Below are 23108 nucleotides of genomic sequence, written 5' to 3'. Positions count from 1 at the left end.
AGTGGTGTGTGTTTTTTTTTTTTTTTTTTTTTGGCTGATGCTGAATAAGCTTGCTTTCTTGCATCATATGCCTCTACTAATGCTAATGCTATTATGGAAGAAGTCGTTCTAGCTCAACTAGAGATAGGCCAATCCACGTCAGTGCCCAAACTACAATGCTTAGTTTACTGTCCAGCATTTACTTATTGAATGCATCATCCACAATAGGGATCAACAAACTGTTTTGTCTTAATTTTCACAATGAACATGACTCACAGTGTAGCTCATCTCTTGGTTGATACAATAGACATGGCAAAAAATGTGTGTTTCCTCCAAATGGATGAATTCTTACAATGTAATCTGAGCCTTAATCACTTTTTGCACTGATGATATTGCATATCAGTCTTTACTGTTATTAGGTGCATTGTAACCTTATTGTTCTTGTGCTGAAGCCTATAGCATTAGCATTAGCATTAGTAGAGGCATATGATGCAAGAAAGCAAGCTTATTCAGCATCAGACAAAAAAAAAAAAAAAAAAAAAAAAAACAAACCCCACTCCCATTTCACCCCTCTGTTCGTTCGAAATACCTGTCCAGTTGAGCTTTAAATTTGTTCAGGCTATCAACTTCAACAACAAGTGATGGAAGTCGGTTCCACCAACCAACCACCCGCTGGCCAAAGGCAAATTTCCGCACATCTATCCGACATCCGTCCTTCCTCAATTTGAATTTATGCCCTCTGAGGTGATTATTCTGAGCAAGATGAAGAATCCCATTGGCATTGAGCATGCTCAAACCATTCAAAGCCTTATACACCTCTATCAGATCACCTCGCCGGTGCCTAGTCTCCAGACTCTGTAATTTGCAAAACTTAAGCCTTTCTTCGTAAGAGCAACCCTTTGTTCCATTCACTAATCTTGTTGCCCTTCTCTGTACCCGTTCCAGCAGTTCTACATCCTTCTTGAAATGAGGCCTCCAGACCTGTATACAGTACTCATGATGTGGCCTAACCATTGCCTTATACAAGGGAATAATCACCTACTTATCCCTGCTAGAAAAATTCCTGTATATCATTGACAAGACACCATGAGCTACTCTTGCAGCTCGTCTGCACTGCTCAGAGAACTTCATATCTGCCTGCACAATTACCCCCAGGTCCTTTTCATTCTCCACCACTGTCAGTGTAGTACCGCAGAGTTGATACGTTGCTCTGGGGTTACTGTTTCCCATATGTAGTACTTTACATTTTTCAATGTTAAACTTCATTTGCCACCTCTCAGCCCATCTGTTCAACCTTTCCAGATCCTGTTGCAGCAGCATAGCGTCAGTAGTGTCCTTAACGACCCTGCCAACCTTTGTATCATCTGCAAACTTGGACATTAAACTTGATATCCCATCATCAATATCATTCATAAACACCGAAAACAACAACGGACCCAACACTGAACCTTGAGGAACTCCACTAATAACATTAGTCCACGTTGAGCAGTGCAGTACCCATTGATTACCACTCTCTGTCTTCTGCCACTCAACCATCCCCTTATCCATAGCAGCAATTTGCCTCCAATGCCACACTGCTCCAATTTGTGCAGCAGTCTTCCATGTGCAACAGTATCAAAAGCCTTTCTAAGATCCAAATATATAATATCAAAGTTATTCCCTGCATCCAGTTCTTTTGTGACTACATCATAGTATCCAATCAAATTGGTCAGGCAAGACCTGCCCTTAACCAAACCATGCTGCGTCTGAGCTATAACTGAATTCTTGTCTAGATGATCCTGCAGTGCTTCTTTAACCTGTGCCTCCATTAATTTACCTGGAACAGAAGTTAAAGTAACAGGTCTATAATTACTTGTGTCAGCCTTTGATCCTCCTTTGTGAATTGGGGTTACATTTGCACATCTCCAGTCTATGGGTACCTCCCCTGAGTCCAAAGAAGCTCTCATAATTATGGCTAGGGGTTTGCGTACTTCCTTTGCCGCCTCCTTTAATATAACTGGATAGATCCCATCCACCCCAGGTGCCTTTTTTATGTTTATCCTCAACAATCTCTCCTCCACTTTCCTCTCAGTTATTACAAAATCATCCAGCTCACTGCCAATGTTTACTTTACCTACATCATTCTCCTTCCTGAATAACTCCTCATGCGTGAATGTAGATGCAAAATACTCGTTTAGATTGTTAGCCACCTGAGCAGGATCCTCAACTGTTGAACCATCAATATCCAGTGGACCAATCTGATTCATCCCTTTCCTTCTCGAGTTCAAATATGTAAAGAACTCTTTTCTGTTTTTCTTTGCATCCTTTGCCAAGGATTTTTCGTAGTCTGCTTTTGCCTGCCTAATCTCCTATAAAACAACATTACAGACCTCTTTTTTGTGCTAATAGCAACAAAGTTTGGCATTAAGTTTCACTTCATGTTTTTAATTGTTGCCATCCTTTTTGGTATCACTAGCTTCCACATCAGGTGAAGAATGACATTTCAGATCAGCTGTTTGTTCACACAGTTTTTGAAATACTGTATACAGGAATACCTCACATGATGCAGTTAATTCGTGCCAAAAAAATACCATGCTATGCAAAACCGCACTGATCGAGGTATTATTAATATCTATTTTAATTTAATGCATTCCGACAATTTGATTATATGAGTCGAATTGCAAAAATATATAGGTGTTTGTTTACTATAAATTGATGCACATGAAGTTCTTGCAAAAAAAAAAAAAAAAAAGCTAAAATGATAAAAATGAAAAATGCTAGTAAGTACAGTACAAATGATTTTTATTGCAGTATGTACATACCAAAAGAATATAAGTGAAGTATGTACTGTATTTTTATTTTGAAAAATAACTGATCAGCTTAGTTTGCACAGTTTTTTCCTTCTTTTTATCTGCATACATCTCTTTATAACATCGAATGTCATTTTTCAATGCCTGCCTTACTTTCATACCTCATTCGATGTTTGGATCTACAAGACCACTCAGCACCATTACATTTCTTCTTTCCACATATATTTGCGTATAAAGGTGTAACGTTTTTAAAAAATAATCTTTAATAAAAATACACAACCAAAAATATTTGTACAGCACAGTGAACGACCTCACCACTCGGAATCTAGAGTGTTTACTAATGTATGAATGCTAGCAGAGGCCTATATAATGTGAGTTGCGACAACAGTCAGCGTGGCCTTTAATCCATAACGCATTGGCCTACGTGCTGGCATTATAATTCATACATACATATCAAATGTATTCCTGTATTTAAAAATTCAACTGAGATGCAAACTAGGTAGTACTGTATCTGCAAACACTCTACACTACTGGTATCAGATAACAGTGAAGCATGAATAAGAATGTGTACTACATTTTTTTTAATTTTTAAAATATATATATCACTTTATATTTTGAGAGAGAGTGAGTGTAATGTGGTTAAAGGAGTTTTATAAGAGGGAATTGTCAGATGTGGCACTTCATAAATTGTAATGTTACAGTTTATAAAATGTTGACTTCTCAAGTTTTCCTCTCTCGCATTTGAAAATACTTATAATCTTAATTGATCAGCTGTGCTTGGAATGGGGGTGATACTGCTTCCCATCAAAGCAGAAGTTTGAGTGCAGATCCTTTTTCCAGTGATATTTCAGAAGCTGACATAACAGAAAAGCATGTAGTGAGCGTTTTCTTTTATGAAAGATTTTTAGTGAGTAACCACAATTTTTTTTGGTTACTATTTAATTTTGGTTGTTGGGATTTTGAATATTATAAGAGGACTACTGCTCTGACAACTATATATGCATTTAACAGAATAGTGTATTGTTTATAAGTATACTGGCAAGCTCTTAAAAACATGGATGATATAAATATTAGTTCAGTTAGAATTCAGTCTCTAAATGTGCCAAATAGGGCTTATAGTACCAGTAAAAATCTTAATACTGGTATTTCGATATTTTTAATTTATGAAACCGAGATACCGGTATTTCAAAAACAAACGTTTTTCTCAATAAATTTTGATGACAGTTAATAAAGTAAGGAAAAAACAAGTAATGTAATTACTTGAATTCAAGTTTTAAATAAACATTCTAAAAAAAATCATTAAAAATAGTTTTTTTGTTTTCAGAATAATAATAAATTGAAATCATAATAATAAATTGCCCGACTCCAATGAGATTTTAAAAGATGAACTTGAGTCGGAAATTAATGAAATACATTAAACTATTTTTGCTAAAAAAGTTCAAAGCCTACAAAATATGGACTGAGATCGTCTACGATTATCTCAGTACCAGAATAGAATCTGTAAGGGCATCCACACTACCTGTCTGAATGAAGTGGGCTCTTAAAAAACATAAGCAATCAATAGTATGATCGTTTGAAATGGATCTAATTTTGGTACATATTTGATTAGCGGCAGAAAATGCCCTTATGGATTCTATTCTGGTATTGAGATAATCGTAGATGATCTCAGTCCATATTTTGTAGACTTTGAACTTTGAACTTTGGAGTCGGGCAATTTATTATTTTGGAAAGAATTTGCGGAACACTGATGTTCTGTTCCATGCTGATCTTCCATGGTTGAATTATGTTCATAATTTTCTGAAGGAGAAAGACGTTTTATTCAGCGAAGTATAATTTTCACTATAGTATCTTTACTGAGTCTGGGAGAGAGCAAAGAGTGGGGATAAGGAATAAAGAGAGCAAAGAGGAATTCTTCACACATATATAGATGCAGAGAAGGACAAATCAGATCGGACACGTGTGTAATTGCGTGGGATAGTATTACTCCAACTGATGTTGCAGATGAACTCGACAGTTACTTTGCATCGATATTTACAGAAGAAAATCCATTCACGTCAATGAGAAATTATGGGAGTGAAGTTGAAAAAAATTTAATTAATAATGTTGAAATTTCACATGTTGATTTAATGAGAAAACTTTCACGCCCACAGGTGAGTAAGGCTCCTGTGGTTGATGGCATATACCCTATAATCTTAAAGGAGGCAGCAAGTGAGTGCATTGAACCATTATGAGAGCATCACTGGACTCAGGAGATATTCTGTTAGATTGGTGTAAATTGGAACATAAAGGTGATTTTAGGAATATAACGGGAAATTACCAACCAGCTAGTCTAACTTCAGTAGTAGGGAAAATCATGGAGGCAATGATCAAGGGTGGAATTCAGGATCATTTAGATGGAAATGGAATTCTGTAGGATACACAGCATGGTTTTGTAAAGGGAAAATAATGTTTAACAAATCTGGTTAGCTAATTTGACAGTTCACTCGTGAGCTGGATTTAGGAAATAATTTCGACATTGTTTGTTTGGATTTCAGCTTTGCTGAAATCCAAACAAACAATTTGACTCAGTCCCACATGAACAGTTACTTTATAACTTGGAGCAGGGTGGAATCATAGGGAAAATCCTCAGATGGGTAGCACGATGTCTTGAGGGCACCAGGCAGGGGGTTGTGATAGATGGTTATTTCTCAGATTGGGTTAATGTAAGAAACGGGGTTCCCCAAGGATCAGTATTGGGGCCACTGTTGTTTTTGATTATCTTAAATGACATCTATGAAGGGATATAGGGTGTAATGTCTAAACTTGCAGATGATGTAAAGATCAGTAGAGTAGTTAATGATCGCCGCCAAGCAGAGGTTATTCAGAGTGACCCAGATAGACTTCCAGGATGGTCAGAAAAGTGGCAGCTATATGCTTTAATTCAACAAAATGCAGGGTCTTACACCTGGGGAACAGCAACCCCAAAATAACTTATACACTTGGTGGAGTTGAACTAAAGTCAGTAGTGGAGGAACGGGACTTGGGAGTTACGATACCGTCAGACGTGAAGTTTTCTGAGAATTGTGGACAGATTGCAATGTTGTATGGCGTTCGATGATTTATAGAACATTTGCTAGTAGAGATCAGGACGTCATAATCACCTAAAGATGATTTTATAACCTTTATGTGATTAGATTATAAACCAATTTTTTTTTTTTATAATTAGTACCGAAAAACCAATATTTGAATACTGAAAAAAAATGACCGGTATCCCGGTATTCGTACCAAACCTATTTATATCAGTATCGATTTCAGTATTTCTCTAGTATGGTCAGTTTTTGAGTTGATTATTGATTACTTTTTAATCGTAAAAGAATAATTATAAAAAAGTAAATAAAAAAACAAACTTTACACTTCTTGTTATTTACAAAATATGCCATGCACTGGCACTTGTGTTGGTTTTTTATTTCAACTTTATATCTCTTTCTCAGCTCTTTGCTGTGTATTTGAAGTGAGGTAGACAGAGTAAAATTTTTTTTTGATAACAAGACTGTTGCTGTTATTAAAAATATTATTTGTTCTTAATACAGTATGGTTATCAGAAAAAAGAATAAAATTTCAAAGTACACCATTTTGAGCTTTTTCTTGCCCTTGCTGAAAATACCAAATAGTGTATGGTGTAATACCATTATGCCTGCTGGCATGACTGCTTTCAACTCACCCACCAAACAGTTAAAACCACTATGTGACCTGCTTTACTTCCAGGCATTTCAAGTAATTTTCACCTAAAATTAAAAATATTCTTTTAATGATCATATCAGAATTACTTCACTGTTATGAAAGGTAGACAGCATAACTTCTGAAAGGTTCTGAGTTATTTGTTGAGTAGGGAAAAGTGCACTAGAGGTAGCAAATGGATTTGACTGGAAAGAGATTTGAGGCAATGAAAATCAAAAAGAGGAGAATCTGGATTGGAAATTCTCAGATAAGGAATATCAGAATGGTCATATTGAGGGTTTAGTGTCAGACAACATTAACTACAAAATCATTTTGTAGTAAATGTTTTTGTAATTAACCAAGAAAAAGTCATTTGGCATTTTCTTGATTTACCAGAAATGTGCTTATAGCCTAAACTAACTTGTAAAGTAATAGAGAAATACATTTCTATGACATGATATGCATTTTTATTTGTATAAAGTTAAACTAAAATTGTCTCTCAAAACAAAAATGTAATTTTTTAGTTAACGTTGTCTGACGCTAATTCCTCGATATGCACTAGTAAACATCTTGAAAGCAGAAAAAATCGAGTGAGCAAGGAGATGAATATAGCTTCAGGAAATGAATAGATGTGATTCTTTTTTAAAAATAGGAATGGTTTGGAAGAGTATGATTTAGATTTGTGAGCATATGTATTTGTGAACTGAATTGGAAGATTTGGTTCTTGTTCCATTAGTTTCAGTATTCATGAATCATTCAGATTAGTTGAAATTTGATGGGGGGACGTATGAGTTAATGATACTGTGTACACAGCAAGGTTTACCCGATTCTTTAGCATCGTGTGGGACTAGCACCTAATATACACATTACTCACACACACATTTCATTATAGCTGGCAGAATAGACGTAGATTCAAGATATTTGATTTGAATTATTTAATATTGGTATTAGTAGTAGCAAATTATGCAAGAAAACAAGCTTGTATAAATTATCCATATTACCTGTCCATCCTCTTCAATACAGTATGTAGTTCTTCCTTGAATTTATTCTAATTACACACTTCCACAACAGCAGATAGAATTTTGTTCCAGCAATCAACTACCTGCTGGCTGAAATTTTGAGCCTAAACTGAGCTGTTTAAGGCTTAAAGCCTTAAACAGGGCAGTCACATCCCTTTGCAGGTGTCTCTAGAGGCTGCAGTTTGCAGAATTGAAGCCTTTCTTGGTAAGAGTGCACTTTTTTTATCCCTCACCAATCTTGTTGCCCTTCTTTGCACCTGTTTCAACAGAGCTACATCCTTCCTAAAATGGGAAGAATGGAGCTGCATCCTTCCTGCCTCTTGAGTACTGCATACAGACCTGTATGCAGTACTCAAGATGCAGCCTAACCAATGCGTTGTACAACTGGATAATCGTCCCTTATCCCTGCTAGGAAATTTTTTAATCTTTTAGTCAGAAACTGTTGAATAGACAGTGCTGTGTGTGTGTGTAGACATACATTATTATGCAACAGGAACCAATTTCTGGATTTCTACATTTCAAGGGTGTAGCAAATATTCATTAGTTTGGCAGTGGTGGTACCCCATTTGTAGCAAAAACACTGCCCCTCCTTTTTTTAAATTAATTTTTTGAAAAATATTTTGGGGTTTTTTTGAATTCTGCTTGCAGTGCCAAATATTTTATTGTTTCTTAATGGATTGCAATGCTTGCAGAATTGAAGCCTTTCTTGGTAAGAGTGCACTTTTTTTCTCCCTCACCAATCTTGTTGCACTTCTTTGCACCTGTTTCAACAGAGCTACATCCTTCCTAAAATGGGAAGAATGAAGCTACACCCTTCCTAAAAATGGGAAGAATGGAGCTACATCCATCCTGCATCTTGAGTACTGCATACAGACCTGTATGCAGTACTCAAGATGCAGCCTAACCAATGCGTTGTACAACTGGATAATCGTCCCTTATCCCTGCTAGGAAAATTTTTAATCTTTTAGTCAGAAACTGTTGAATAGACAGTGCTGTGTGTGTGTGTAGACATACATTATTATGCAACAGGAACCAATTTCTGGATTTCTACATTTCAAGGGTGTAGCAAATATTCATTAATTTGGCAGTGGTGGTACTCCATTTGTAGCAAAAACACTGCCCCTGCTTTTTTTAAATTAATTTTTTGAAAAAAATTTTGGGGTTTTTTTGAATTCTGCTTGCAGTGCCAAATATTTTATTGTTTCTTAATGGATTGCAATGCTTGTTGTATATAACGTCCAAGTTTAAAAAAAAAAAAATTTTTTTTTTAAGCAAGCAGTGTAAAACAAAATTTTTACACCTTTTATTTTCAAAAAAACAAAAACAAAATTAATTTTGCTAAAAGTTAAGAAAAAATGTATTACACATAAAAATTCTCTTAGTATCTTCTATTTTCCAATTCAAAAGACCATTAAATGCATGAAATTTCAAAAATGGGCATGCCTATATGTTTATGCTTATTGTGTATAGAAATATTAAAAAAATAAAAAATATATCATATTTTATACTATTAGTTAGTTCTATTTTCAGGCTTATTTCAAATTTGGCAGCACACAAAATTTGAAACTATGCTTGTTGCTCTCCACAGAGTAGCAGCCATTTTGAGAGAACACTGGATTTCGTGTTATCGCTGTGAAAAACAACAGTAAAAATCATTCTAAAAAACCAGGGGTAAGATGATAGGTGTTTATTCACATTGACTAGGAGAGGAAAAACAAGTAACCTGAAACTTTAAATAACACAGTATCAATGCTTGTCCAGTGCCATGCTATGCCATGCCAGCCCTCAGTCAAAATCCAAATAGTTGCAAAAACAGTGGTGAAAGGTTCCCAATTCCTATAAGAAAATGTAAGAAAATTACTTTAGAAACTATTGCAGTAAAAGTTTGACTCTGTTTAGGAATGTAGAAAAAATTTCAAATTTTTAATCATTGATTAATAGTTAATGCAGATATGTTATTTTTAAGGGGCACCTTTGAGGTGCCCTAGCACTGCAATCAGATTAATAAGCATTGTAGAATAGTCTTGTAAAATTTTTGATTAGTGGTTACATTTCCAGGGACAAATTCCTTGTGCACAATCCCTGTAGATCACTTTAAGAACAAAGTGATCTACAGGGATTTCATTTTCGATTTCTAGGCACGAATTTTATTTGGTGAGGGGGTGGAGATAGGGTTCAGTTTAATTCTTGACGCTTTCACTTTATTGAAAGATCACATTAGAGTGCTAATTAATGTTCTCTCATTGGTAGTCTATCTCTGCACAACAGCCAACTAATATCAAACATAATAAGCCATCGTGAAGTTGTCAGCAGGAAACTATGATGTGTGTGTGACAAGAAAAAATTTTCATGGAAATAGGCAACTATGTCTACTTTGCATAACATGAAAGAAATTATGTGAATAGCTACTGATTAAAAATTAAGTCCTGGAATGTTTGAGACAACTTGTATTTGTAGTTTAATTGGAACAGTATTCTTAAATGGAAATGTGCTTCATTGCTGATCATTCTAATGGATTCTTTCGATTTAATCAATGTGGGCATAGCTTACCTTCAAACAGTAGTTATTTTTTTTATTCTAATTAGAAAAAAAAACAAACATAATTGAAACAAGATATTCTAATATCATAGATCAGATGATGGTTAAGAAGCTTGAAGACACTTGAGTTTCTGTAGAAGCATGTATTTTCGGGAAATATTTGTAAAAGTTGTGAAAAAAAATTTTTTCTTTTTTCTTTTATTTTTGTACTTTGACAAAATTTGATATAATTATAATATTTCCATTACATTTACTAAATTCTGAATATGTGTGTGTGGTAAAATTTTATAGTTAATGTGTTATTGATTCTATTTTTTTTTTTTTCCCCTCTCATTTTATATTGTTTTCTAGGCCAAACTGCTTCCAGCTGGTGGAAAGAGCATTGCCTTGTATTAGCACAGTATATTATTTATGTGCCAGTTCCCCTGATTTGGCTCAAGTATGTATTTTGCTTAATTGATATTGGAAAAAAAAAATTGTAACTGTTTTTATTTAAATAAGCAAATTTTTATTTAATTAATTTAGAGATAGGGAGGTCCTAAACTTGGAATACTGTGTACACCTAAAGAAAGACATCGAGCTTCTTGAAAGGGTGCAAAGACGAGTAACTCGCCTGGCGAGATCGGCAAAAGAGCGTCCTTATGAAGAAAGACTTCGAATATGTGAGTTGCAGAGTTTGGAAACTAGACATCTGGTCCTGTGATAGCGTATGTGAGGAAAGATTTGTAACCTGTCGATATGTCAGTTCATTGAATGCTTGGCAAAGGGGTGTTCGCGAATTAGCTGACGTATTCTGTGGTAGCATGTTGTGTGTATGCGGGGGGGTCATCACCCAACTTATATGCACTTGGTCACAAGCCCACAACAATGTGTTAGAATTCATATGAATGTGTCTTGACCCTCCCGATAATAAAAAACAGACATTAGCATGTCCATTTTTTATATTTGAGGCCTGTGCTTCCCGTCATAAATCTATAGAGGTCTTCAATACAGATGAATCATTAGGATGTAGATAATTTTTTTCATTTATCGTAAAGCTTCCTAACCTGGGAAAGGTATTTTTGTTTATTAGAATATCAAGATTTTAAAGCAAGTTTAACGATATTATGTGATGTGGCAAGTGCTAGTTGTTTTATGGCCGAAATTTTTTGATGTAAATTGACTCTAGCAAACTTTGGAATGATGTTGTTTTGAAGGCAATATTTTAGAAAAGAAATATGGTAACTTTGGGCCGAGTATCTTAGTGTTAATTTAATGTAATTTTGCACCAAAAAATCCCCCATAATTGTGTATCGATAGGTTATGTTAAATAATAACTTGATACCGATTAATTATATGAAGCTTCCTATTAAGGAAATTTTTCACTTAATTAAACTGTTAGTTGAGGCCAACTATATCACCTTTCGAGACAAAGTGTACAAACAAATTTTTGGTTTGCCAATGCGATTGAGCCTGAGTAGCCTAATATCGGAGATCTATCTCTCAACGATTGAGCATATACTGACACCTTTTCGACCCCGTATCACATATTATGGGAAGTATTTAGATGATGTTCTAGTTATTACTGATAGTAGTACTATCCAAGACATTTTACATATTTTTAACAATATTCATTCTAGACTCAAATTTATATTGGAAAGGGAGGATACGGATACAAAATCATTAAATTTTCTAAATTTCATTATTTGGGATTCGAATAAAATCCAATTTAACATCTATTGAAAACCTACAAACACCGCTTTGCTTCTACATTTCAGCTTCAGTTTCTCCTGTGATCTTAGGCCCAGATATAACTGCTTCTCGACAACCATTGCTTCCAGGCACTTCCTCTACCCCTCTATCAGTGTCTTTTGCAACTCGTAAATACGGAAGTGGCCGCATCCAGGCAGTGAGCTGCACCATAATGCATACGAGAGGGCAAAGAAAATGTTTGTGGTTTGCTTTCACATCGTATAACATCACCCGTACAAAAGATTGGTTATCTTTAATCAGTTTCTAAATGACTATAAATATTCAATGACAGAATCTGCTTTGGGCTCTGAAATACAAATATTAACCAGAAGATTCTTAAACAGGGGTTATCCCCTTGCCCTTATCCCCTTATTTCTGTCCCATATATTGAACAGTGGCACAAACAGCTTAACAGATTCTTTAAAGATACCAAATTTAAAGATACCAGATATGAAGTTCTCTGAGCAGTGCAGACGAGCTACAAGAGTAGCTCATGGTGTCTTGTCAATGATATACAGGAATTTTTCTAGCAAGGATAGGGATGTGATTATTCCCTTGTATAAGGCATTGGTCAGGCCTCATTTCAAGAAGGATGTAGAGCTGCTGGAACGAGTACAGAGAAGGGCAACAAGATTAGTGAATGGAACAAAGGGTTGGTCTTACGAAGAAAGGCTTAAGTTTTGCAAATTACAGAGTCTGGAGACTATGCATCGGCGAGGTGATCTGATAGAGGTGTATAAGGCTTTGAATGGCTTGAGCATGCTCAATGCCGATGGGATTCTTCCTCTTGCTCAGAATAATCACCTGAGAGGGCATAAATTCAAATTGAGGAAGGACGGATGTCAGATAGATGTGCGGAAATTTGCCTTTAGCCAGCGGGCAGTTGGTTTGTGGAATAGACCTCCATCACTTGTTGTTGAAGTTGATAGCATAAACAAATTTAAGGCTCAGCTGGACAGGTATTTCGAACGAATGGAGGGGTGAAATGGGAGTAGTGGTTGTGTTTTTTTTTTTTTTTTTTGGCTGATGCTGAATAAGCTTGCTTTCTTGCATCATATGCCTCTACTAATGCTAATGCTAATTTAAAATTGTGGCCAGGCCAATACGGAAATTTCACACTATACTGAACAATTGCTCAGGCCTTTCCTCTTTCGCAACACAAATAAATGACCTGGTGTACAACAATTCTTGCAGTGATTGCGACTCGTCTTGCCAAGGTTCGACGCGTTTTCCTTTGAATATTCGTGTTAATCGACATGCGGCCTCAGTTCGTGCTAGTCGTTCAGCAGCATCAGAATTAGTCTTTCACGCCATTAACGAAAAACATACTTTTTTATTTAACAAGGCCAGAATACTTAGTGTCCAACGTAATTATATGCAACTATTAATTGCAGAAACCGTAGAAATTAAATTACGTGAAAATTCTGTTAATGTTCGCTGGCCATATCTGATCTCCGATTCGTGGGCTTTTACGCACATGCACGAAGACAAATAATCCCTATTTAAGTTTCATGCTCGCCCCTATTCGGTAATTTTCATTCCTGTGATCACGACATATGGTCGAAAAGCGTTGTCAGCTTCAGGAAGGAAAATCGTTTTGCAATTTTTTCGTTAAATTCTTTTAATTAATTTTCTTATTTTTAATTGTGTTAAATTGATTTTTAATTATTTTTTAATTATTTGTTACTTTAATGTAAGATTTTCGATTTTTTCATTTTAATTTCTGTAGAGTATCATATGGAAGTGTTCTATGTACTATATTGAGGTAAACTTCTCTTATTACTTTACAAATATTGATATTAACATAGAACGTATTGAGCATTACAGCTCTGGTTCATACTGTATAATACAGATAATAAATATATATTCTTAATGTATGAATAATCACCAGATGCACAAATTGTAAATCTCCACCTCAAAAACAAAACAGATGCTATTAAAGGGAAATTTAAGCCGGCCTCCTAACATAACCAGTCAATTAAATTGGAACGTAACTATAAATACTTGTGTGTCATGTTGGATGACAGGTTAAATTTTATTTCACATGCAAGGTATATCCTGCATAAAATTAACTGGAAAGATCATTAGAATTAGTAAATCTGTTTGAAGCATTAAGTCAAACACTGAAATTATACTGCAGATGATAAAATTTATCATCTGCAGTATAGCAGATGATAAAATGGGGACATAAAATTTATCATTCCTCAGTATCTCATGCAAGTGCAGAGATTCTTTCTTTTACCCACTTCTCGTAATTGCAGGACAGTGTCCACCATTCTTTTACATGTTGTTGTTTGGGGTAGAATTCCTATACATTTTGAAGTAATAACTCACTATTCACTTTACTTTCTACCATCTGATCTGACCCTGCCTGTTTAATATATTAAATCTGTTCAAACGAATATTGTTATAGGTGCATTATGACTTTAGTAGCCCTTGCACCAAATAATCAGACCAAGAACTTTACTTTTGACACAAAAACATACCAACTAAAATAGACAGTTATGTTATTGATCAAAATGTATCTGAAAAACTAGATATGTCTCGTATTAAAAATGCATATTTAGAAGCTTGGCAGACAGGATGATTTGCTGCCCCATTGACTTATAAATGTTCATAAGTCAAAAAGTCACTATTTAAAAATAAATAGTGACTTATAAATATTTTCCCCATGTCTTTGAAAGTAGTAATCACATTACATAAGGTATAAGGTATGTTCGTGTCAGACGGCGCCTGGGATTTCTCCCATCTCCGCGTATGTTCGCTGTATCGAGGACAGTACACTGTCAAGCCAGAGACTTGAAAGTGTGCGGGTCATGTCTGTGCAGTGTGATCTGTTGTGCCCATTGTTTGTCCGGCTTATTGGCCGCCTGGCCCCTGGTGGGGCCCGACGTTGCCCATACCTTGCCACGTGGAGGCTAGCCGGGTGTCCAGAATCATGACGAGTTGCTCCGGCAGGTCCTGCCACCTAGTTTCCTGGGATTTCAGTGGCTAGGACCTAAAAAATAAATAAATTAATAAAAAAAATAATAATAATGATAAAAGTAAAAAAAAAAATAATAATAAAATAAAAATAAAAAATAATAATGATAAAAGTAAAAAAAAAAAATAAATAAATAAAATAATAATAAAAAAAAAAATATATATATATATATAGGCGTTTGACGTTAATTCTTAAGGAGATTGCTGTTAGCAAATCGCTGGTTGGGGTTGAACGCTAGAAAGATGTGTTAAAAGGCCTAATAGGTCGGGCAGAATTTTGTTGTTATTAAATTTAGACGTGTGGGCTGTACGTTAGATGAAAGATAAAAGTGGGAGGAAGGGGAGGCTGAAGACTGGGGGGGTAGAAGTAAGGGGTCGATAGAGGACATGACCCCTGCTAGGCAGTATGGCATGCCCATGCCACACCAGAGGGGAGTTTGGATGGCGGGTGGGGGAGACGAAGAAGAGCTATCTCCCCCTGCCATGGATAAGGTATACAGTTAGAGTGGGGGAAGAGACTGAAGACTGGGGGGGAAAGGCAGAAGCATGGGGACGATAGAGAAGGCGACCCCAGGTGGTCAGTGAGGCAGGCCCATGCCTCACCAGGCGAAGAGATGAGTTGGCAGGGGAGGGAGGAAACAGAGCATGTCTCCTCTCCCTCCTGCCGGGGATAGGGAATTTAAGATGAATAGGATAAGGGTACCCCATTCAGCTCGCCATATAGCATTTGGCAGCGGAGCTGCTAGTGGTTCTAGTCAGTTTCCAGGAGCGATTGGACCGAAGCATGATCGTTCATGGGGTGGTTCCCGTCCGTTCTGCAGTCTTTACCGTCAAAAGGTCTGGGTTTGCTTGTTGGCGTTTGTGGGGTCTTTCTTGTGACATTTCCCATCCATGTGGTGTTTGCGTCAATGTTGTTTATAGAGTCATTTCTCATTTATTCAACTTTAGGTCCACTTCAGGGTTTAGTGCCTTGATTATCGGAGACCATTGGATTCAGGCGTCTTCCACGGGATGATTTCCTTCGAGGTTTGTTCATTTCCTTATTGTGTCAGTTGTTGATTGCGATTTGCTGCGATAAGAGCTCTCCGTCTTGTGAACAGGGCCAGTGCATAGCTGGAGAAAGCCTGATATTCTTCCTTGGTGTCCAAGATGTGGTACTCCTGGCCGTATGGTAGATACTGTATTTTGGTGATGAATGCGCTGCGGAGGTCGTCATACAGCTGGCAATCATGCATGAGGTGCTGCCAGCTCTCCAGCCCCCCGCAGGTGCAGGTGGGATCTTCCTGTATTCCGAGTAGGGATAGCTTTGCATTCAGAGCTCCATGTCCTGTCAATAGGTATGTGACTTGTAGGCCCGGGGAAAACCAGGGTGGGAAGTTCGGAAAAACCCGGCCAATGTTGGGCAGAAACTTTCTGGTGATTTCGCCTTTTTGCGAGGTGGCCCATCTATCCTGCCACATCTGCAGCAGGTGAGCATGCAGCTTTTTCTTTTCCATAGTCTTGCTATTGATGATGTCGGTGGTGAATCCCAAACATGTCTGTGGGATACCCTTGTCCAGGTGGTGCGTGAGGCCCCCGTCGAATGATCTCTAAGTCCAGTGGAAGGACACCAGCAAGGACTTGCAGGGCATGCGTGCTCACTGTGCTGCAAGCTCGAGTAATGGTCAGAAGGATTGATCGGTGAATCGAGTCAATGATTCGTTTATTGACAACAGTTGTGGCTTTTTGATACCATGCGCCAGATGCATACGTGACTATTGGGGTGAAGATGGTTTTATAGAAAAGACATAGCACCCGTCTGTCTAGGCCCCAGTCTCTGCGAGTGACTCTGGCAACCAATGCAGTGTAACTTTTGTCTGACTTTTGTACGCAAATATTTCAGGTGGTCCTGAAATGATAGATTTGGATCTAGAATCATGCCTAGGTACTTCAGCTGCTTTGAGAATTTAATTGTTTTCTGGTCAATCTTGATTTGTGGAGGCCGCCTGAGGTTGAGGCACCCCTTGAGCAGAATGGAGTTTGTCTTTGCAGGGGATATTCTAAGTTGATTTTTCTTTGCCCATTCCTGAAGGGTGGACAGAGCCCGGTTTGCCAGTGTCTCCAGTTGTGTTCTTGAGTCCGCTGACACTGTCAGTAAGAGGTCATCAGCAAAGGCCTGCGATTTTACCTCGTCAAGGTCTATAGCTAGGAAGGAGTCCATTACTATGTTCCACAGTAGTGGTCCAAGGACCGAACCCTGTGGACAGCCGTGAAATGTATTCTTGGAGAGAGTCCCATAGGGAGCAACAATCCTGATGGATCTGTTTGTGAGGTAGCTCTTGATGACCCTGTAGAGGTTGCCTGGGATCCCAGCAACCCGAAGCCTTGCCAAGATGCTTGGCCACCAAAGTGCATCGAAGGCCCCAGCAAAGTCCACGGCAATCACAAGGAAATACTTCTTGGTGCATCTTGTTACTTGTTCTTGTAGGTGTATTAAGGCATCCACGGCTGAGCGACCCCGCCTGAAGCCAAACTGGTTGGGTGAGGCCAGGCCAGCCCTGTCATAATATTGCTCTATTCGTCTATAGAGAAGGCGTTCGAGTAGTTTACTTGCAACTGTGAGAAGTGCGATCAGTCTGTACGATTCTGGGAGGTGTGGTGGTTTGGTCGGATTTTTCAGGATTAGTTTGATGTTTGCTTTCTTCCACGAAGTCGGGAAGGTGCCACAGTGAAGACAGAGGTTGAAGAGGTTGAGCAACAGGTTCGGGGAACACTGTACTGTCTTTTTGATGATTTCGGGCTCCAAGAGGTCTGGTCCAGGGCATTTATTTCCCCTAATGAGGGTGGCAGCACTCTTGAGCTCCTCCATGGTGAAGTGAGGTTCTGTCTTTGCTGTTTGATAGCTTTCATTTTCTAAGCAGAGTTGGATCTGCTCTGTTGTCTCTGGTTGTATAGCCGGGTGGAAGACTGTGTCCAGGATATTGGAAATAGTCTGCTCCCAGGTTGTGGACATGCCTCCTTGGGTCAATGTGGTGGCGGCAATAACTTCCCCTCGGGGGAGTTTATTCACGGTCAGTTTGTAGACGATTCCCCAGGGGTTCTCGTTTCCCATAGTGGAGACCATGCGCTCCCAAGATTGCTGTTTACAGCTTCTGATTTGGGCTGTGTAAGTGTTCCTTGCTTCTTTGTAGCGTTGTCGGAGTACTTCAACCTCTGCCGTCGGCCAGGAGCGCCTGGCCCGCTGAAAGGCCTTTCTTCTGATTTGTGTTTCTTTCCGGAGTCGTTGCAGTTCTAGGTTCCACCACGGCACAGCCCCAGGGGTTGGATTTTTCTTTTTAATAGCGATGTCGCTTGTGTGCGTTATGATCTCTGTTATCTTGCTTTGGAGGTGATCTGGGTCTTCGAGGCACTCAAGCTCACTCTGGCTCTGTTGTATGCTGGTTTTTAAGGTACTTTGGAAGAGTTCCCAGTTTGCTTTGGATATGGAGTATCTGTGAGTGGTTTGTCTAGCTGCCGGTACTCTAGTCAGTGATCTGTTGAGTTGGAATGTAATGGCTCGATGATCAGATGTTGTCCAGGCCTCTTGGATGAACCAGTCGGTAGTATTATTAGCGATGTTCCTGGAAGCCAAGGAGACATCTATGGTGGCTTGTGAGTGGTTTGTCTAGCTGCCGGTACTCTAGTCAGTGATCTGTTGAGTTGGAATGTAATGGCTCGATGATCAGATGTTGTCCAGGCCTCTTGGACGAACCAGTCGGTAGTATTATTAGTGATGTTCCTGGAAGCCAAGGAGACATCTATGGTGGCTTCCCACAGTGTATTACTAAATGTGGGCAGATTGTTTGGTTGGTTTAACACTGTCAACGTTGAATTTGCAAGGAACTCTTCCAATATAGTTCCGTTTCTGGTGCCACGTCTGTCTGGCGTGTGACTATGCCACATTGGTGACCGGCAGTTCACGTCTGCCCCTACTATAATTTTAGCGTTGGGAAGGGTGTCAGCAGCCAGTTGGAGGTATCTTGTGGCGAAAGTTATGTCTTCGCCCGGTCGACAGTAGAGGGCAATAACATAAAATGCCCCCAGAGCTGTGGTGAGGTGGGCACATGCAGCCCAGGCTGTGCAAAGCTGTGTGATTTTGGTCACCGTAATATCCGGATTTCTGACCGCGACTGCGGCCCAGGGGGTGTCGTCCTCGAATTGTACTATCTTGTAGGTCAAGGGGTATCCCCTGACTATCTTCATGTGTGAGTATGGCTATTATCATGACATCTACATTCTCCTCTTCAGCCTTGATACGGATCTGATCCGCTACTGCTCTGGCCCTCTGTGCGTTGATCTGCAGAAATTTTACCTCTGTAGTATTGTATCCTCTAAGGCGCGTCCCCATAATCCAGCCTGGATTGGAACAAGCTCTTAATTTTCAGGTAGGTGGGGCACTTGTTATCCCTGATTGAGTGGGTGCAGTCCAGCTTCAGACTCTTGCAGTTGGTGCAGATTGGGTCAGTACTCTTGTTTGAGCAATCCTTGTAAGTGTGGCCTTTTGCCGAGCAGTGGCCGCATGTGGGGTCAGTCTGGGTGCAGGTGTGCGTTGTATGCCCATATTTACAGCACCTGAAGCATTTGGGTACAGCCACATGTTCACGGAAGCGGTGGCTGCCCCAATTTACATATACTCTGTTCTGGGTGTTTAATACTTTCCATGCTGCAGGCACAAGTTCAATTATCCAGTTTCGTTGAGTGCCATTCTTGGACTTGGTTGAATATTTTGGTGTCAGCAGTTCGTCCCTTCTGTGTTCTGGGAGAGCGGACATCAGGTTTCTTTGATAGATTTCCTCTGTTAGTTGATCCGGGGTCAGGTCTTTATCCAGGTCATAAATAACTATTGAGGGCCCTTTTCTTTTAGGGGTAGTCGCTGTGAGCCCCAGCTCAGTGATTTTGGTATTAGTGATAATTTTTTGTGCTTCCTCCCTTGTTTCTGTCTCTATCAGTACTCCGACATTTCTAGTTTTCCTGACCGACTTTATTCTGGTTGTCTTGAATTCTTCTTTTAGGCTGGTCATGATTTGCATCTTTAATTGTTCGCTTGTTTGATTTTCCTCAATGGTTGTTGGTCGGAGCACCACCAGGTGTGGTTGTTTTGGCAAGGTCTTTTTTGTTGTAGCAGGTACACTGCTTTTTATTGCTGATTCACCGGCTGACGTCCTCAGCGCTTGTGCATAAGATGGGGCACGCTGTTGCATTTTGTTTGCCCCACCATCTAGGTATGCCTCCAGTTTCACAGCAGTTGTTTCATATTTTAGGTTTGTCTGGTAGAGAATTGTCTCCAACTTTGTCCAGAGGGAAACAATCTGTCCCCTAACACCAGTGGTTATCCGGTTGTTAGAGTCTTTCATCAGATCCTCAAGGGCGGTACGCAGGATTTGAGTTTTTTCCAACAATGTGCCCTCTGGCCAGGAGGGGTCCAAGGGTGCAGAGGCCTCTGGTTGTTTTTTCTCCACAGTCAAATCAATTTGTGGGAGGGAATCCTTCCTGGTGTCCTTTAGCTGAGCACTCTGGCTTCGCGTTTCTCTGTCAGGTTTGAGCGTGTCCAGCTTCTTCCACTTATTTTTCGTTGCTGGTACAGACCTCATCTCATAGGTCGCTTCCTGCATGCTGGTGTTCTTGAATTCCTAATGAAGTGCAGCTGTATATACCCAATAAAAAGGCTTTTTTTTTTTTTTTTTTTTTTTCCTGCTAACACTGCATTTATTCACACACAAGTAGCTTAAGAGTATTTAGTTTTCAGAATTCCATCTAACCTCCTACTACAGCACTAAAAGAATCTACAATAATGGCGATAAATAGAGAATAACTTATCATATGTAATGAAGAACTCTGTTCCCCTATTAGCTGTGCTCATATTACATAGTGATACGCGACATAGTGAGCGATCACAAAACTCTATAAAGTTGTAGTACTTATAGGATTCACTTCCTAATTTGGTCAACTGCACCAAGAAAAATTTTTCGATACTTAACGAGCATTATTCACTTTTAATGAGCGTCCATTATAGTGCAAATTTAATATCTGAAGGTGATGACAGGTCTGCTGTATAGATCTTTATGCAGATGGTGAAATTTGCGCCGCATACGTGCTATTGGAACAAGCACTGGGTGAGTGTGAGAAGGAAGTAAAAACGAGAGGCACAAAACGGTGAAACTGGCAGCTCCGAGCGACGCCCGTCCAAGGTCACGGAAGGGGGAAAATAGCCCCAGTCAAATTTGCGAGAATAGAGACTGTGGTGGTCAGGCAAAGGAGTGGCCACCTCCCTAAAGCTTCGGCTATGGCGCCTAAGCAGAGTGACCAAAGAACAATAGCGGTGAGAAGAAAATGGAAGAAACTCGAAAGAGAGCTCTAATAACACAAAACTATGCTTACCAACAGAATCCTCAAGTTGTGACGATACTAAACGATCCAAGATCCACACACTTTTAAATCTCTGGCATTTACTGTAACACACCATAATGTAAACTACGCGGAGATCGTAATCACATTACAGTAAACCCCATTACAGTAAACCCCCGCTATTCGCGGTATCTGTATTCGCGGTCGCTGATTTAATATAAAATGAAACCTAAAAAAATGTCAATTTTAAAGCGCCGTGAACATTTTCCGCCATAAAAAAACGTGGCCGTGGCTAAAATTATCTTTCCCGATCAAAACACTGCTCAGTGGGTGGGGGGAGAGGGGTGACAAAATTGCGAGCATGGATGTTTCTTGCTAATCCTTATTCAGTATGTGTTATGCGCTTGTCATGGAAGGCTTCGTCGATTGTTTTTAATTTATATGCTTATAAATTGAATAAATTTATCAATTTATAAATTGATATGCTTACAAAAGTGATAAATCAACTCTTTTACAGTGTAAAACAGACTTTTTCGAGTGTGTTAATGGAAGAAAGTGACTTTATTGTGGACAAGTTCTTTCTAACCTGTACAAAAATATGGCTACGAATAACAAGGGAAATGTGAAAAGATCAAAGAAGGTGATGACTGGCGAATAAAATTGAGTTATTAGGTAAAATTTCTAATGGTGAAAGTGTCTCCTTAGTGGCAAAACATTATAAAATCAATGAGTCAACGGTACGATCAATCAAGAAATCAGAAGAAAAAATCCGCCGTAGTGTCCGTGAAAACACGCTAATTGCTTAAAAAATTTGCTCTGTAACTCGTGATGTTAAATTAGAAAAAATGGAAACGGCTTTAAATCTGTGGATAGAAGACCGAACTCAAAATAAAATTCCGTTAAGTTCACTCATCATTCATGAAAAAGCAAAACTCCTTTATCAACACTTTAGCGAAACTGGTAATAGCACTGGCAGGATAAGTTTTTTAGCTAGGGCGCTGGTTTGAAAGATTTGTTTGAAATTTCTAATAAATATTACATTTAATATTAAATTGTTTCTTATTTTCATTTCGATGCCTTATGCTAGCATTTCACTATGTACTGTCTATGTACATAGTCATATTATGAAGGTACATATAATACATACATAGACAAAATTCTATACTAGTTTTTCTTATATATTTCATACTTTGGAACAGAACCCCTTTATTACTATGGGAGCCATAACTCAGTATTCGCGTTTTCGGTATTCACGGCATTTCTCAGGAACGTAACCCCCTCGAATAGCGGGGGTTTACTGTATTTGGTTCTGTTCTTATTCTTACTGACACCTTATTCTTACTAACAGGGCTAATCGTAAATTACATGCTTTGGGTTTAACAGCCTCTCCTTTGTGCCCAGGGGCCTTGATGAAACTATAGAATTTATGCTTTTCGAGTGTAATTTTTATGTTGACTTGAGGAATAAAATGCAAATTATTATTGAGGTATGAAGCCCTGAGAATATATATCAATTAGTGGCAAATAAAGAGAACTTTCTTGCCCTATCTTATTATGCTTATCAACTATTTAAAAGGAGAAAAAATATTTTGAGTAATAATTAGATATTTAGTCTAATAGCTAAATTCTTCTGTATGGAAGAAGTTTCTAGGCATCGTGGATTTGCTGAGTTTGATTACGTGTTTAGAATTGTTATGACTTTTATGGTAATTACTGTAATTTAGTTGATAATTAAATGAAATTTTTATGTAGAAATTTCAGCTCTGGCTCCCATATCACCATTATGACAAAAAATATACATTTAACTACCTGATGTATATTTTTTGTCATAATGGTGTATGACAGTTGTGTTGATTTCCTCCAATCATCTCTTCTCGTTACTAATTAAATTATATATACTTTCGCTTTTGACTATAGTTATTATAGTGCTGTTCTATAAGATTCTCAACTGTTTAGCTAATATTTTAAATGCTTTGACATAGAAAAGAATTTTCGACTAAGTTAAAGAAAGC

General features: G+C 38.4%; 1 protein-coding gene across 2 annotated transcripts in view; it reads left to right on the top strand.

The window, feature by feature from the left end:
• vap (RAS p21 protein activator vap) overlaps window positions 1–23108 on the top strand; it is a 723705-nt gene that overhangs the window by 261032 nt on the left and 439565 nt on the right. For both annotated transcript variants that reach the window (XR_016546661.1, XM_090368525.1), the window contains exon 12: window positions 10373–10460. Coding sequence is in view for 1 of the 2 variants with exons in the window: in XM_090368525.1 (XP_090224651.1) it covers window positions 10373–10460 (88 nt within the window). In the remaining variant the exon portion in view is untranslated. The remainder of the gene's footprint in view (window positions 1–10372; window positions 10461–23108) is intronic.

This window comes from Mastigoproctus giganteus, chromosome 2, assembly GCF_048544385.1.
Source record: "Mastigoproctus giganteus isolate SK-2022 chromosome 2, ASM4854438v1, whole genome shotgun sequence".
NCBI classification, from domain to species: Eukaryota; Metazoa; Arthropoda; class Arachnida; order Uropygi; family Thelyphonidae; genus Mastigoproctus; species Mastigoproctus giganteus.
The sequence above is the reverse complement of the archived record's forward strand: the minus strand, read 5'-3'. Positions and strand labels throughout refer to the sequence as shown.